Source organism: Lepidochelys olivacea (genome assembly GCF_965140295.1).
Source record: "Lepidochelys olivacea isolate rLepOli2 genome assembly, chromosome: 6".
Classification (NCBI taxonomy): Eukaryota; Metazoa; Chordata; order Testudines; family Cheloniidae; genus Lepidochelys; species Lepidochelys olivacea.
In genome coordinates, this window is record NC_140416.1 from 62,356,669 (window position 1) to 62,375,071 (window position 18,403).

Consider the following 18,403-nt stretch of genomic DNA (forward strand, 5'->3'; position numbering starts at 1 on the left):
GTTTTCAACACTATCTACAAGAGTGACTATATGCATGAAACCCAAATCCATTACCCATGGCCACCCAGCAAGTCTTTGGCACACACGTAAGGAAAATCAAGAATCCTCCCAACATGTCTCCTCTAACAGCTAGACCATTCTTCCTCTCATGTACAGAGCAGAGTTTTACCCCTTCACTTTCCTGAATTACTTCACAAAAATAATCACATAATTCACCGCATGTGAAGAGGGGGGCTGCCAACTAATTGTGAATAACAGGACTTTATAATAATAAGGTCCAGTTACAGCAGTGTTAGGATTTCAGGAACCTTCTTTCCACAGAAAAAAATAAATCCAAACACAATATGTCTAAAACCTGCCCTCAAATACAGTAATGCATGAAGAGAAACACCTCTGCTCACTCAAATCACTCCAGCTGCAATTCAGCATAAGGCCAGCTGTGAATACAAAACAATAGCAAGCTGCTTTAGTCTAATGAACCAAGTGGGGGACATTCACCTTTGTACAGACATGAGAAAATCTCACTTGCTATCCCAAAGCACTGACTCTATGTAATTTCCCAAATACACACCCCACCATCCTGGGACTACCTCCTGGACACTGAATTTACTGATTGTATCACAAGAAAAGCACACATACAAACACACACAAAATACTGGCCATTTGGCATTATCGTAATCATTTACTTTTCCATATCAGATTCCATTCAGAAGAATCCCAGTGATTTATTAAAGTGTCAAGTAAGTGTACAGCATTAACTATAGTTTGCATATCTCACAGCCAATATTTCACCTACCATTGAAATGTATCCACCTCTTGGAATACCGGAAAAGACACTGTATCACACCAATTTAGGAATGAAAATAAGGAATACCATGTCCAGGTAAAACTTCCCCTGCAGTTTAGATAGACAGAATGTAATACCAGAGCTGGAATACTGCCAGAACATCAGCTGAATCCCTTACACTTTCAAAAATTAACGCTTTAATAATCACAAGTGGATAGGACCTTGGTTGTGTGTCTTATTCAAAAGACAATTGTTAAAATAAGTGCACAGATTTTGTTTTATATACTGCAGAGAAGTGAGGGTAATAAAGATTGGAAAAGCACATGTCCGAACCCATAAAGCAACAGGGATTTGGAGGGCTGCAGAAGTTGGCTGGCCACTTTGAAAAGCCTGTGTTCTGGATTCCTAACCCTCAAAGGAGGGTGATGATACAGCAGGATGGAAAGCTAGGGGACACAGAGCTTTAGTTAAACAGGAGTTTGGGGATTTGATTAACCAGGATTCGTACTATATTAAGCATACAGTAGGTTGCCTGGCAGTCCCCAGCACTTAAATGTTTAGTATCCAAGTACTCAGTGCCAAATCAATACCTCCACACATCGCTGCCTTTGGAGAACATGGAGGAGCGGATGACCTCAGGAGCCATCCAGGCATATGTCCCAGCTGCACTCATTTTGGTGGTTTTATGCCATTCTCTGGCCAAGCCGAAATCCGTGATCTTCAATATCTTGTTGCTCAGGTCTCCGTTTTCCACCTTCTCGAGTATCAATACTGGAGGAAAGGGGAGAAGGGGGAAATGAAACGCATGCACAGTGAGGCTAGGATTTATCCACAAAGATCCCCTCTCACCCCCCAAGAAAAGCCATTTCCCAAATTTAAGTCTTGCCTTGACTTTTAGCTAATCTCTGCTTCTGAATGCTTTACACATTATCTTGCCTTGTAAAAGAGGTCTCAAACTGCTCCCTCAATCTGACAAAATCAAACTGTAATTAATGAGTCCATTCCCACAATTAATAAACATTAATTGCAGTCAAGACATGAAACAAGGATTTCAGAAGCAGAATTGGCCAAATCCTGAAATCCTTGCTCAGTTTTTAATCAGTCCTTACTAGAACACAATTCAGGATATAAGGTTATAGCATCATATATGCACTTCTAGGATGCTGGAGACATGTGGCCTTTGGTTTTTAATGCATCAGGATATCCAAGGTATAGGTAAATAGGACATAAGAACCATTTGGCGTACTGTGTACTGTTATTCTATATAAACAATCCTCTGGTAAAGGGAAGTGAACCACTGTAACTTCTAGAAATCCAAAAAAGGGGAGATGCCTTGTATATAATTTCCTAATTAATCCTTTCTGAGCAAAGCAACTATCACATCTTTCTCACATACTGCTTAAAAGGAGAACCCCATAAGGGTGGATGTATACTTATATTTAAAAATACATTAAAGTGAAAATGGCCATTCGATAAACTCATCTTCAGGTCAGGATTTTCAAAAGTCGCAGTGATTTTGTGTGCCCGATTTGACCCACCTTAAAAGGGCTTGATTTTCAGAGAATGGATGCTCAGCACTTCCTGAAAATCAGGCTCCTTTAAACTGCCTCAGTTGGGAACACCAAAATTGAGGCACCCAAAAAATCACTAGGCACTTTTGTAAATCTTGGCCAAGTGAGTAAGTTGCATGTGATGTGTCACAGTGGAGTGCAGGGAGGGAAGAGGGTTGAGGCAGGAGCAAAGAGAAACATAAGTAGTAACAAGACTGCTACCAGTTAAACTGAGCAAACAGATGAAATGTGTTAATGGTATTACAGTTCTACTCCAGTATGAAATCAAATTGAAATCTGCCTTGGCCATTATCTATGGACAGGGCTCAGAGTGTGCAGAATCCAGACATGGATGTATACTCTAGATTCTTAACTTTTTAAAAATTTACAAGTCTAGTTCTTATGGTAGCAACAAAAAACTTAAAGCCAACCAAATGTAAACCAACATAATGTTGTCTTTCCAAGTCTGCAGACAGCCTGAAATAGCTTAAACAGATGTCTGAACCACTTCATTCATCTTAATGAGTTAACACTGAAATTTAAAGATGACAGTTTAAGTGAAACCGTTAAATGCTGACATTGCTGATAATTTTAGCACAAAAATCCAGCTAGTGTGATTATTCTACAATTCAAGACCCCCTTCAACAGCTTCCTAGGTGTCAACTGGACACTTTCTCATGTGCCAAAACCTTCATCTTCTATTCTAGCAACTTTTAAGATGTAATTATGCATTGTCTGCACAAAAATCTGTAACATATTTAAAACAAATGGTACGAACAGCAAAAACTACATTGGATTTAATATAAAAAATGAGCACCACAGGGGCTATTGTACTAATTTTATTAATCATTTTCTTATTTAACTTTACAGCACCTCCTTTTTTATTTTTAATAAAGCTGCCACCGTTCCTAGTCTGTTGCAACATGATACAGCAATAAAAGGAGTCTTTGCCACAGAATTAATGTGAGTTTACCATAGAGTACAAGAATCCTTGTCTATAAGCATGATGCCTGTTTCTCCATTGCTTTGCACCTTATGCTGTCATTTACACCACTATAAAGTGAATGCAAAGTGGATTTAAAACACTACCATTCAGCTTTAGTAACACTTTAATGTTAAATGTCCAAGTTTTCTTAGGAGCTAAATATGTAATACTTAAGTCTGTGTTATAGAAAAAGATAGGAGAGAGGCTAGAATAAGATTCAAGGAAATAGGCAGGCATATACAGTAACTTTACATCCAAATGCAAACCCTGTAAAAGAAGGAGCACAACCACCAAATGACCTACCTGTAACTATAGCACATGAGCAGCAGTATCATTAACAATAACTATATTCAATGGTGTCACGGTTCCTCCCCCACTCTGAACTCTAGGGTACAGATGTGGGGACCTGCATGAAAAACCTCCTAAGCTTATCTTTACCAGCTTAGGTCAAAACTTCCCCAAGGTACAAAATATTACCCCCGTTATCCTTGGACTGGCCGCTACCACCACCAAACTAATACTGGTTACTGGGGAAGAGCTGTTTGGACGCGTCCTTCCCCCCAAAATACTTCCCAAAACCTTGCACCCCACTTCCTGGACAAGGTTTGGTAAAAAGCCTCACCAATTTGCCTAGGTGACTACAGACCCAGACCCTTGGATCTTAAGAACAATGAACAATCCTCCCAACACTTGCACCCCCCCTTTCCTGGGAAATGTTGGATAAAAAACCTCACCAATTTGCATAGGTGACCACAGACCCAAACCCTTGGATCTGAGAACAATGAAAAAGCATTCAGTGTTTTACAAGAAGACTTTTAATAAAAAAATAGAAGTAAATAGAAATAAAGAAATCCCCCCTGTAAAATCAGGATGGTAGATATCTTACAGGGTAATTAGATTCAAAAACATAGAGAACCCCTCTAGGCAAAACCTTAAGTTACAAAAAAGATACACAGACAGAAATAGTTATTCTATTCAGCACAATTCTTTTCTCAGCCATTTAAAGAAATCATAATCTAACACATACCTAGCTAGATTACTTACTAAAAGTTCTAAGACTCCATTCCTGTTCTGTCCCCGGCCAAGACGACTACAGACAGACACACAAACCCTTTGTTTCTCTCCCTCCTCCCAGCTTTTGAAAGTATCTTGTCTCCTCTTTGGTCATTTTGGTCAGGTGCCAGCGAGGTTACCTTTAGCTTCTTAACCCTTTACAGGTGAGAGGAGCTTTCCCCTGGCCAGGAGGGATTTCAAAGGGGTTTACCCTTCCCTTTATATTTATGACAAATGGAATGGTGCATAGGAGGAGTGCTGGGTTTGTATTACTTAGGATTCACTGCATATGAGATTTTTTTTGTTCTTGACCCAGAACAAGTATTCATTTATACAACTTTATCAGCCCCAAAAAAGGGCACATTTTTGTCCTGCCATTTTTTTTTTGCACGCTTTAGAATCCCTTCACCTGTGTGGGATTGGTTGGCTCAAGAAGTTAGTAATGGGATATTGTGCCTTATATGGCTCCTGTAGACTACAGGTTTATACAGAATGAGGTTGTGATTACTTTTCAGTCAGAACCAATCAGACAGCTTTTCATTTATGTAGGACAAATAAATTGGAGCTCTCAATCTAATTCCAGTAGATACGTGTCCATACAAAAAGTCTTTGCACACAATCCCAGAATGGCAGACTAAGAGCCATGAAGAATGGCTTCTCAGGGAGGGGGCATTAGTTCAGGGTTGAGACATGGTGGCCAGACAGCATGGAAAGCAGAATTTCTAAACCTTATGAAGGCAACAGTAACTTGTGCGGTGTAACTTGTCAGCTGGGGAAAATATGACGGCCATTTCCTCCAACAGCCGGATCAACAGAAGCCACATTTACTGTATGGGGGGGCGGGGGGGAATCAGACTTTTAAATGTATAGTCACAGGGCATCTGTATTATGACTGAAGCCTAGGAAAACCATACTTGGGAGAATTTAAGATTTCCACACCACCACCAAGTGGGACTGGTGTGGTTCTCCAGGCTTGAGGGCTGCACACAGCAGCCAGTCTATAAATCACTATGGGTGGGGAACTGTGTGTTCAGTTTAGCCTGCTCTCCCAGTCCAACAGTAAAGGCAGCTTACAAGGCCATCTGCAAGTGGTGGGAGGCATACTTACTGCCAATCAAGCACCAGGAATAAGCTCCCTCCAAGTGCATTGAAAGTCATGGCATTAGCACAAAAACAGGCTAAAACCCCCTACAAACTGCTTCTGTATTATTAGCAGACACCATGGTTAGAGGTAGAGCATCAACACTCTGGCTCTTTGGAGCTACTCATTACTCCAATCAAGCATAGATTCATCAATTAATAGTGCATTCTCCACAAACTGGTCCAGCTCCAGAGCAGAGATCAAGGCAATCCTAGTAATCAAAGAGACATTTCAGACCTCAGCCTAAAAACACAGCTCTTTTCTGAAGACAGGAAAAACTTCCTTTCATATTCCACAGAGATACAAGAAGTCTCAACTTCTAGGTTGATATTCGTTTGGGAAAATAGTGTGTTAAGTATCAAGTGCTTGGGTTGGGTGGAGAAGGCCTTCAATTATTCGAAAATTTAAATTTAACGGGGGTGCTTAACCTCATTGACTTTCTCCCATACGAATACAACAGAAACTCCCGGCAAAAGCAATTCTGCTAAAAGTAACTTTTCAAGCACCCTAAGCCACAGGCGCCCCTTCACCATTTAAGAAATCTTCAGATTTGTTTGGGAGTTTTTTGGTTGATTTTATTTGTGGCACTTTCCTCCAGTTCCCAGAAGTACCCAATCCTGGCTAATTGCTACCAAAAAAAGACACTGATGGAGGAACAGCCGAGTTAGTCTGTATTCGCAAAAAGAAAAGGAGTACTAGTGGCACTTAGAGACTAACCAATTTATTTGAGCATAAGCTTTCGTGAGCTACAGCTCAAAAGCTTATGCTCAAATAAATTGGTTAGTCTCTAAGGTGCCACTAGTACTCCTTTTCTTTTTGATGGAGGAAGGTAGCTTGGAGATGGAATTTTGCCTGCTGCCTAGCTAACTAAATGAATACACACATCTTCTATTGCTTCTCTGCTCAATTCAGTGACTCGGAGCAAGGAAGAGATCCTAAACTGAACTGTAAAAAGGTTTTGAGGACAGCTAGTCAGGAATCAAAATTTCCATTTTGCAGGAAATTCTGACTTTTAAAAAAAAAAAAAAAAAACTGTTCCAACTGAACAAAAAAGCCAAAATTTTGAGATTTAACACACACACACACACACCCCCCCTCAGATTTCTGATTCAGGACCATCAAAACTCTCATTTCAACTTTTTCCAATTTGATTCATTTTGTTTAGACTTTTATAATATTTGTTGGATGATATATTAGATTTTTATGCATCTTATAGTTAATATAATATAAAAGTCAAAGCAAAACATTGACTCCCCCCCAAATTTGTGTCAAAGATTGATATTTATGTGAAACATTTCAATTTTGACAAAAGTGCATTTTTCTACAAAATGTTGTTCAGTTCAAGTTTTTTTGACCAGCTCTGGTTGTGGGTAATGGGAGCCAGAGGATGACCACCTCATTTTCGGTACTTTAGAAAGTTCTTGAATCAATAAAAATAACGGACAGGGTGGGAGGTGATGAACTTGAAATTCCCTCCATAAAGTCGCCTTACTAATTGTAATGATGCTGGTTCTGGTGGGACCCAACTGAGAGTGCCAATTCAGGACAAATTGCTTAAAGCAGGGCAGTTACAGCCCAAGGCTGGGGTTTCTATGCACACCAAGGCAAACCAACCCAGCCAAACAGAGAAGGTTTTACCACTGGCTAACCCATAAGTCATACAAGCAATTCCCTTAGACACTCCAGTTTCCCAGTATCACCACCACTTCCACTCGTTATGGGGACAAATGGTTATGAAAACCAATACCCCAGTAAAAGAAAAGAGGTTCTCTCAACCCCAAAGGACCAAGCCCCAGACGCAGGTCAATATACAAATCAGATCTTGCCCACAAATCATGCTGTTGCCAATCCTTTAGAATCTAAAATCTGAAGATTTATTCATAAAAGGAAAAAGATACAGATGAGAGCTAGAATTGGTTAAATGGAATAAATTACATACAGTAATGGCAAAGTTCTTGGTTCCGGCTTGTAGCAGTGATAGAATAAACTGCAAGTTCAAATAAAAGTATCTGGAGTACATCCACAGCTGGGATGGGTCATTCAGTCCTTTGTTCAAAGCTTCAGTTTGTAGCAAAGTCCCTCCAGAGGTCAGAAGCAGGACTGAAGACAAGATGGAGATCAGGCAGCTGCCTTTTATAGTCTCTTCCAGGTGTAAGAACACCTCTTTGTTCTTACTATGGAAAATTACCACAAAATGGAGTTTGGAGTCATATGGGTGAGTCACATGTCCATGCATGACTTAGTTCTTTACAGGTGGCAGCCATTGCCTGCATGCCATCTTGAACGTCCCCAGAAAGACTTGTGGATTGGAGTCTCCCGAGGTCTATTGTCAGTTAAGTGTTTCTTGATTGGGCACTTAAACTTGCAAATTCCTTTCTCAAGAAGCTGACCAAATGCTTTACTAAGGCATCCAATGAAGTGAGCTGTAGCTCACGAAAGCTTATGCTCAAATAAATTTGTTAGTCTCTAAGGTGCCACAAGTACTCCTTTTCTTTTTAAGGCTACTTAGAATCAAAACACATTGAGATACAAGTACATAACCAATATTCATAAATTCAACTACAAAAATGGTACACACACACAGATAGCATAATCATAATTAGCAAATCATAACCTTTCCATAGATACCTTACACAACAACCTTTGTAGAATATTTGCTGCAAATATATAACAGTGGTTGCAATAATGATTTATAAGGTTCCAGGTTATGTCAGTAATGTCACACTAATGCCACTGAATGCCCCATTTCCTCCATGCTTATATTCTTAAGAGGAGAGAAAGGAAAGGCTGGAGCCCTAATAAAGTACTGCCTGGCTCCCTCACACCGAGCTTCATTGAAGGAGCACTAGCTAACACGCAGCTGAACAGGACTAAAACTTCCCTCTCTTATCTCTGCTGCGTATGGGAGTAGAGCAAAGCTACTCCCTGGTGTGGAGCTAAGAATGTATAATCCATCTCCCTGAGAATGGAAATACATGTTGCTGGAGCCACAATCTGCAGCACAGCAAAGCAACTGAGGCATTCTCAGAGAGGCTTATCCTTGGTGCCCCTGAGCAGTGCCCAGCTCCCAGCTGACCTAAGCTGAGGGACAGAAGCCCTACCAGCTAGATAATCACCACCCTACCAGCTGGATAATCTATGTATTTATTCTTCTGGGAAGAAAGTTCCCAGAGAATAAATACATAGATCCCTTATGAACTCCTGGAGTGCATCTTCTATCTGGTTCATTTTTATGGCATATACCATTTCTAGCTCCCTCGTAAAAGCTCAACCCAGAACAATCAAACTGAACTTAAAATGTGAAACCAGTTATACCTGGGTCTCAAAATAGAACTGAAGTGGATTTCTGAAGAGGAAAATAAAATTGATTTGGCAAGTGCTGTTGCAAAGCTCTGCAGAAAGGTATGACGCTCCCTTGCAGCTGCTGGAAGCAGAACAACTGTCAGGCTCTTTGGAAGGAGGATCATATCCCTGTGTCTGTGATTAACAGGTCTCGTTCACCACATCGCAGCAAGGGAAAGGTAAGAGACATTTTTAGGGTCCGCAGTCCATCCTGGGCAAGAGATCATCTAAATCTGGTTGCTTAATTTACAGTGTGTTCAGAAAGTTAGCTTTCTTTGTATTAAGGTCTAACAAAAGAATTTGTGCTCACTTATATTTATTTAAGTCCTTGTTTCACATACAGACTAAGCCAATGAGACACAGTCCCATGACAAAGTCCACAGAGGAAGACCATGTAAAAGCGGACATTATAAATTCCCCATTTATATATTTAAGTCATTGGACTAGCTCACGAAAGCTTATGCTCTAATAAATTGGTTAGTCTCTAAGGTGCCACAAGTCCTCCTTTTCTTTTTACTCTTTCCTCACTAGAACTGCTGTGCTTCATGCTACTGCAGCCCAAGCTTGAATCATTGATTTTTACCATGCATCCCCCTCTTCTTATAATAGCTAGTCACATTTCACAGAGCAGTGTCATAGGTCCATCCATCTCTTAATAGCACTAGTCGGTATGCTCAAGATAGAACCTATAGCAAGGTGAGCCAGCTGAAGTGAGATCCAGAAGAAACTGCTTTGCCTGCACAGGGGAAGCTTTATTTTCTTACGTGTTGTCTAGTAAAACTATGGGGGAAGTATAGGAATAGGGCACCCATACAACCCATCCTCCCCCAAACCCATCCGTTAACAGGAAAATTTACTTCCTGCAGGTCTATTAATTCAGCAGGATGAAAAAGAAAAATGAGGGCAGGGGTCAAGGTGTAAACGTCTTTTAAAGTGTCACTCCCATCTTTAAAAAAGGAACTGGTTGGCAGCCAAGATGCAGGGCCTGGTCTTCAACTACACTGCGCACAAGGAGGGCTGATTCAGCAGGAACATCCAGACTGTTCGCTTGTTAGTCATCAATCACTGCTAGCCTGCTCTAACCTGGTCTATGCAAAAATCTATTCCTGTGCGTACAGACAGTACCACTTCCCTTCCCCTCCCCGCCCTGCACAGTGGAAAAGATAAACTGTAGACATGCAAATATGGGTGGTGAAGTGGATTAAATATTAATTACAAATAAAAATACATGAAAAGAACATTAAGGTCACAGAGTAAGATTTTTTGGATGTAATTTGTTAGGTTTTTACAAAAGCAAACTGAAAAGCCCCCGGAAAATTTCATCATGTGAAATATATGGACACCCACATGGGTCATGAGCAGAGTTCGAATCCTTCTATCCACAGCCCATCGCTCTTCCACTTGAGCAGAGTATTTGATAGTAGGTTTGTCATCCTCTGTGAGCCAGCCACTAGAGGAGGACAACAATGCTTTGGTAGGTTTCAGAGTAGCAGCCATGTTAGTCTGTATTTGCAAAAAGAAAAGGAGTACTTGTGGCACCTTAGAGACTAACAAATTTATTTGAGCATAAGCTTTCGTGAGCTACAGCTCACTTCATCGGATTTGTTAGTCTCTAAGGTGCCACAAGTACACCTTTTCTTTTTGTGAATGCTTTGGTAGTGGGTTTCACAGCTATTTGCTGACACTGGGATCTTGAGTTCCATTCTGGGTTCTAAAGGAGGGTGTTCCAGTGACAAGATCCTTTTGCTCACGTTCCCTGCAAACCTGACACCATCAGTCCCTGTCCCTATCCCATCTCCATTCTAATCTTGTTTACTCTCTCACCCGTCTCCTTGTCTGCCACCCACAATTCCCATCTCCTTGTCCTATTCACAAACTCCACACCAAGGCAGTCCCAGTCTCCAGCCTGCCAGGCTCCTCATCCCAGTCACAGTCTACCGCCCCTCCTCATACTCATTAGGTCCAGTTTCCTCCTCCTGGGTCCTCAATTTCATTCTTCCCACCCCTCCCCCAGCTCTTTGTCCCAATCTATTCCCCATCCCCTGGTCCAGCTCAACACCTCTGAGGTTAAGTCAGGCAAAGTCCTTCTTATCCCTGGATTGAGCAAGCACAGTGGCTCTGTGGGACTGGCATCTGCACAGTTCAGACAGCACAAAGGAACTGAGGGCCTGGAGTGGAGATGTAGTCTTCAGAGAATTTTGCTGCCCAACTCCACATTCTACAAACAACATTCCTGTAGCCTACCAGCACACAAATATTGACTACCAAAAAGGAACAGGAGAAAAATTGGTTCTTGGCTCTTGATTCTCATTCTGTCATTATACAATCCAAAAATAATTTTTAAAAAATATATCAAGCAAGAACTGGAGCACAGGGTGGGGAGTCAGGAAATTGTGGTTCTGTCAAAAATTTCCTGTATGTCCCTGATCAACTTGCTTACCTTCTTGGTATCTTAGCCTTCCATCTATAGAAACAGAAAGATGGGTGTAGAGTGCTTGGAGATTTGGGGACAAATGGAAACATCAACTATTACAAAAATATCTTGGTTCAGTGTCAGTGAGTCAGTGCTAAATGGTGGTAGGAAGTAACAGTTGTCCAAGTTACTGAACAATAAATTGTTAATTTTCTATACACAAAGTATCAGTCTTCCCCGCATCATTCCTGGTTATTTAAAAAGGTAATTCTAATTCCACCTTTTCTTACCCATATTGATCACAACCAAGAAAATTCCCACTGAATTTAGACTTCCTTATTTAAAGGCCTGATCCTGCCAGGTGCCAAGCACTGAACTCCCAGTGAAGTCAACAGGAGCTGAAGGCACCCAACAGCGTACAGGGCCACACAGAGCACAGCCCTGGGCCTTACAGACTCAATAACTGATTTAGAGTTAATACCCCTTTACCCAGGAAGCCCAAAAGATCTTCTGTACATTTTGAGTATAGGGTTTTCAGCTGATGAATAGCTACTTTGCAGAGTATTTGAAAACTTCCACTTTAGAAGTAGTGGACTCAGTTTGACAACTTTTGCTTTTAACCTTCTGCCTTCCAAGGTAATGCAGGATAACAGACTTCTTCCACACCCATTAAAGCACATGGGATGGGATGAGATGGGTGGGGTGGAAACAGATCTGCAGGAAGAGACAGCTTGGACATCAGAAATTCTCCAGCACTATCACCACAGTGCACATTCTTTCTGCATGACCAGGTTTCAGGTTGCTGATACACAAGGGAGATTGCAAGTAAGTATTTGCCACACAAAACAATCTTACAAGTATAAAAATCCCATTAATTTAGGAATAGGTAAAAATAATGGAAGTAAGTTGTTTGAAGAGTTTAATTGTTCAATTTTTGCCACATCCTCTCACTATCCTGTAAATTTTAAGCTACTTTTTTTTAAAGTGTAAGTTAATCATTTTTGCCATTCCAAGGGAAGCTACCAAAATGGAAGCCAACTGTTACCTGAGCTGTGCAGAAAGTTATGTCCAAGCCCACAATAGTGGCTGGAGGTTGGAAGTCATTGCTTCACACCCCATTCACCTTACTGATGTAAACTAATTCAAACTGTATGTGATAACTTTAAAATAAATTAATGCAAAAACAAAACAAAAAAAACAATTACGGCAGAAGGCCTAGTTCTCAAACAAGCAACATCATTTTTGCTATTTGCAAACAATTACTCTGAATGTACATGCTAGATACTTACATGCACAACTAGTAAATTATAGCCATACTTGGACTTTTGTATGAATGTAAATTTACACAACTGTGCATACATTTATATGTACAACTCCATGCTTACTTTTTCAGAAAGCAGGCCCTTAATGCAGCCAGATTACACATGTACACAACATATAAGAATATAACGACATTCACAGTGTGGAAGATTGTTCAAATGTAAGAAGGCATTGTGAGACTGATGGAGAAGAAACTAACATTCACTGAAGTATAATCTATTAAATTTATATTCTAGTATGCATAAAATAGCAATATAAGAGCTACAGAAGGACTAAGTTCCATTTTTAATAGTACAAAGTTGTTAAGGAGCACATTCACCAACAGCCTTCACTAATAATTTCCAAACTGTGTTTAACCCTTGCAATTATAACACTCTTTCACAGCTATGTTGATAAACAAGGAATAAGATTACCACAATAAGAATTTGGTTTGGGAATATCCTTATTTCTACAGGTTTCAGAGTAGCAGCCATGTTAGTCTGTATTCGCAAAAAGAAAAGGAGGACTTGTGGCACCTTAGAGACTAACCAATTTATTTGAGCATAAGCTTTCGTGCATCCGATGAAGTGAGCTGTAGCTCACGAAAGCTTATGCTCTAATAAATTGGTTAGTCTCTAAGGTGCCACAAGTCCTCCTTTTCTTATTTCTACAATAATTGTGGTGTGTGTGTGTGTGTATATATATATATATATATATATATGTATTAGTGGCAGCCAAAGTGACAGGAAGAGCAATGAGTTGTGCATGAGGCACTCTGTTGCTATGGTAATGCAGGCCATTATAAAAAACTAAACCGACACTCTGGAGGTGTTACACATGTACAGGAGTGAATGCAGAGGAGCAAGTGGCAATATGTGCATTCTGCTATGGAAAGTGTTACATCTGCTGCAGACAGAGAAGGAAGTAATAACTGCTCTTCAATCATTCCATATTAACTGGTAGCTTTAGAAAGGTTTCCCTCTTTTTTTGGCCTTCTAGTCTCCTTCCCATCATGCTCTGAATTGCAATGCAGAGTACTTACAAGTTGTTCATGGATCAGAAACACTGGTAACACTTTGAGCTTGAACACAGGGATACTTCAATTTGGGCATAGCCATTCAGGCCTTACCAGCTACTCAAGATGGTACAGGGCATTACTGGACAGAGCAGGAGGCCTCCAGACTTGGAAGTGTGGCTGTTCCATATGGAGAGTGGTGGGGAGGGAGAGACTCCCTCCCCTCCTAGCCACTATGCATAAAGTTTTATTGGATGTTAGATGTGTTCAGAGTAGGTTTGGTGGATGGGGGATCACGGCAAGTGGAAAGGGACCTCAACAGCTGGATGAACTCCTGTAATAGCAGGGAAGTCTCAAAAGAAAAGTTATTAGTCCAGGTGCAGGGAGAAGAAACAGGCTTTTAAGGAAAAAAACACTTTTCTTTGCTCCTATATCCTCTTCATACACTTCTACTGGAGCTGGAAACCTGATATTTCAGCCACCACCAGTGGGCATTTAAAACACCACCTAGAAGCATGAGGCAGGCTTTCTACTATCAGTCACAAGGCCAGCCTCATCACTTGCAAAGCCAAAAGTCTTTGGAGAGGAAGATCAGATAGAAAATTGCATATCCACTTCACAATTATCTCACTGCCTTGACCAGGCAGGGAAATGGGCACAGCAAGAAAGGGTTCAAACCACACTGACCTACTGCCAGTAAGAAGGAAGAGGCCAGCAGAAAGGTGGAAGATTGTTCCTCATCTGATTGCCAGAGCAATGCTGGAAGGCAGCATAACGTGGTGAAGTGCTGCCTCTTTTTCTAGTCCCACTTCTTAAGGAAGACATGGCGTCTTCCTGTGAGCAAGAATCCTGAATGGGGCCTCAAAGCAGCCCCTTGCCTTGTCCATGCTGAAAGCTGTGCATAGCTTCTTGCAAAGACAGAGTGAAGAAAGGAGGGAGCATCCCAAATTGATTATTCAGAGTAAAACACCTTGTCATTAGCATCTTCCCCACCCTTATGTGCAGTTTCCATCCCACAAAATACAGAACTAACTGCCGGTCATGGTAGCACCTCCTGGTTTGGGTGGCTTCAGCTCCTTCTAGTGGCCTTATAGTTGGCAGCTCTGAATTAATTCATAGTGCACTATAAAATTTATGCCCAATAAATTTGTTAGTCTCTAAGGTCCCACAAGTACTCCTTGTTCTTTTTATAAAAAAACTGAAGACTAAATTATATTTTCCGACTTTGAGGTGGAAAAGCTCACTGACAAAGCACCTTATCAAAACAGCTAATCCGATTGTAAGCACCCTTGTTTTCACCCAGGGTCACTCTGTTTCTGAGTACATCGCACTACTGCTAAATTTACTAACCACTGAAGATCTGCTCTGTAAAGTGTTGCATTAACCCTATCAGATGCCATCTGTCACGTGAGAGCAAAATAGCCCCTTTCCAGAGGGAAGTAGCTAGCTAAGAATTGCACCGACACCACACTGCCATCACCAATACCAGGGCTCAGTGTTTAATTTCCCAGACTTCCTCAAGAAGTCTATCTTATTTTATTAAATCAGAGCTTATACATCTGTCTGAGGTTATTCCTAGAGAATGTTTCAATATAGGCTTTTTTCTCCTTGACCCCTTATCTCTTTAGTCAGGTAATTTCCCATAGATGCACACCAGTAGAAGGCAGTCCAACTTTCCACAACCCATTCAAGAAGCGTTTGGGCTTTCTTTCAGGAATGAGAATATTTAATTGACAAAAGCTGTTTTAATTAAATGGCTTGCGTTTCAGGATGGAACATTTCTAACAATGTCTAAAGGGAAAAGAAAAGAACAGGAAAAGTAGAACACACAGAAACACATGTGAACAGCAGTGCAAGCCTGAATTGGTGAGGGAAAGAGATTGGAAAAATGGAGGTTCCTATAATGCAGCAACACTTGTGGGAACGGGGGAAACAGACCACAGTGGGGAGATGTGTAAAGCAAGGGGAAATGTGATGCTGCAGCACAAGTCAGGGCTGGTAAGAGTTGAGAAAGTAAGCAAGCCAGCCCTATAGAAGAGGTCTGGATCAGATACTCAGATAAATGTGTTTTCTCTCCTGTTTTAGTTCATGCCTTAAATCTTTTCAGAATGTTCTTATTCAGGATAAATCTCAAACTTTTATGTCACTGACAGCCTTAGCATTTGGCTCCTGTACCATCTGAGCACTGTTTTACAAACACAAGCCCTTGGCTCCCCTAAGCAGTTTCTACACCTATCCCACTAGCTCATTGCATTTTGGAGGGAGGTGAAGAGGCTGGAAAGAAACAAAATTATGTTCAACAGCCCTATATTTCAAATGTATAGTCCTACATTCCTATTAAGGACTATGGACCAACATTTTCATATACACCCGAATAGCAAGGATGGCCGTTACTTCATAGGATCACCACATTGCTTAGCAACTCCCCCGCACCTTCATGTCAGCAGCTAGATCAGCGTTCCCTATCCTCTCTGCCTGGAATGTACATTCTCTCACAAGCAGGCGAGAGATGGCAGAAAATCCTGCAAGACGGTTAGTTTCTAGCACTCTCCAGCTTACACTTCACCACACCTCATCAGCCTATGCATGATGCTGCTAAATGAGTCTGGCACATGAGGACCAGAAACCTATTTGCTAATGCAGTTCAAACATGCATTCATCTGGGACTAGCTGGCAAGTATCAAATAACGGCACAGTGTGCCTTGTGATGTCAGCAGAGGGAATGCACTAAAAAGGATGGGAAATGGCAAGGTACAGGAGAGCAACTAATAGTTTCACACGTGGACTTGCCTATTCCTCTTTTAGCATTCCCTTTTGGGTTGCTGCCATTGCTTCTGCGGCTATGGGATGGGTTCCTAATCCCTACCCCTGACAAAAGTGTCTTCTACTTGGTGTGTGTTAACTGCTGGCCAGGATATGAAAATCAGTACAACAGGCATGAGCTTGAAGAAGCTGACCTTCACCAAACACTAGTGAGATGTGATTAAGCTATGGGCCCTGGAAACCGTTAGAATTTACATAGCACCTTCTATAGTAGGAACTCAAAGCACTGTACAGGACTGGACTTACTAATTATTGTATTACTACCATTTTAGAGATAAGGAAATGGGGGTTAAGTTACTTGCCCAAAACAAGTCACTGCTGGAGTCAGAACCAGAATCCAATCACCACTCCTAGCCATTAGACCAGGGGTCTCAAACTCAATTTACCTTAGCGCCAGTACCAGTCCTCAAATCTTCCCAGCGGGCCAGTAATGTCACTCATGCCACCCAGAACCCGTCCCCCGACTGCCTAGGCTCTGGGAGGGCATTTGGGTCAGGGGAGGAGGTCTGGGGTAGGAGACTGGGGTGCAGGCTCTGGGAGGGAGTCTGGGGGCAGGAGGTGGGGTGTGGGAAAGGGGTGCTGGTGCAGGCTCTGGGAGGAGGTCGGGGGTGTAGCGCTTACCTGGGGCTCCTAGGCAGGGCAAGCCAGGGGGCCTTCAGTGTGCTGCTGCCCCCAAGCACTGCCCCTGCAGCTTCCCCATTGGCCGCAGGGGTGCTCGGGACAGGGGGCAGCGCACAGAGGCACAGCCCTGTCCCGCCCCAGGGCAGGGCCGGCAGCCACTGGAGCGAGCAAGCAGATGCTGCTCAGCTCTGCTGTGGCCTCTGGGGGGAGCACCCGGGGGCAGCAGGTGAGGCCAAGGGAGAGACCAGGCCTCAAAACCGCTGGAGTCCCGCGGCATATAAAATGGGGAGGTTTGCGGGCCACAGATGACCCGCAGGCCGGGAGTTCGAGACCCCTGCATTAGACCATGCTGCCTCAGACATTTTTATGGAGCTGTATAGCTTAAAAGAACCCTCTTTCTTAAAGGGAATCAATATGAAGTCTAATACATGCTGAAGAGTAGGAGATGGCCTCAGAGCGGTTATCTGCAGCACAGCAAGAAAAACCTTCCACACGTAAGGCCAGATCTACATTACAAAACTTTGTCGACCTAGATTATGTCAACATACAACCACTGCAGTTATTAAATTACTTGTGTGTGCACACTTGGCTCCTTGTGTCAGTGGTATGCATCCTCACCAGGAGCACTTGTATTGATTGTATTGTCAGCGTGGGGCACTGTGGGACAGCTCCTGAAGGCCAGTAACAGTCAACATAAGCAATGCAGCATCTACACAGACACTGTCAATTTCATGACATTGACCATGACTCTACGCCATTTAGGGCGGTGGTGTTACTAAAGCAGTGTGGAGAGGCACTTATTTTAGCAGGAGCCAAAATTAAGTGAAAACACTTCCACAGATAGGTTGACACAAAGCAGTTTATGTCAACTTAACCATGTAGTGTAGACCAGGCCTAAAAGGGTATACCATATATACACACCTTTATTTAAGCATTATATAGCTTAATATTTTCAGATTCTTACTAGTTGTAACACCTTTAATATATTAGAAAATGGTGAATGATATATCACTATTTACTAGACAAGTAACTTTTTGTTCATGATTTGTGTCAAGCTGCATAGGATGGTAACTGGAATTTAAACAGCATACAAAATGTATTTTTATTAAATAAAACAACCTTCCATGTTTTGTATACATAAACTTCTCATCAAAACACGTTTTACTGGTTTACTGAAATAAACTTCATCCCTACTCCAATTTTCAATTACTCAGCCTACATAATTCTGCTTCATGAATGACTGAGTCACTTCCTTGTGCAATTTGTTCTTGGTGATCCTGCATTTAGGAAAGAAATTCTTTCAACTACTGTACTTGAAGTGAGTAACAGACTTGCATATGGACTAGGTTTGGGCTTCCCTACACACTATGTGCA

At 41.7% G+C, this 18,403-nt stretch overlaps 1 protein-coding gene across 1 annotated transcript in view; it reads right to left on the reverse strand.

The window, feature by feature from the left end:
* The window catches only part of MAP3K9 (mitogen-activated protein kinase kinase kinase 9), a 77,354-nt gene that overhangs the window by 42,566 nt on the left and 16,385 nt on the right, over nt 1-18,403 (reverse strand). The window contains exon 3 of the mRNA XM_084632373.1: nt 1,378-1,558. Within this exon, the coding sequence (XP_084488499.1) occupies nt 1,378-1,558 (181 nt within the window). The remainder of the gene's footprint in view (nt 1-1,377; nt 1,559-18,403) is intronic.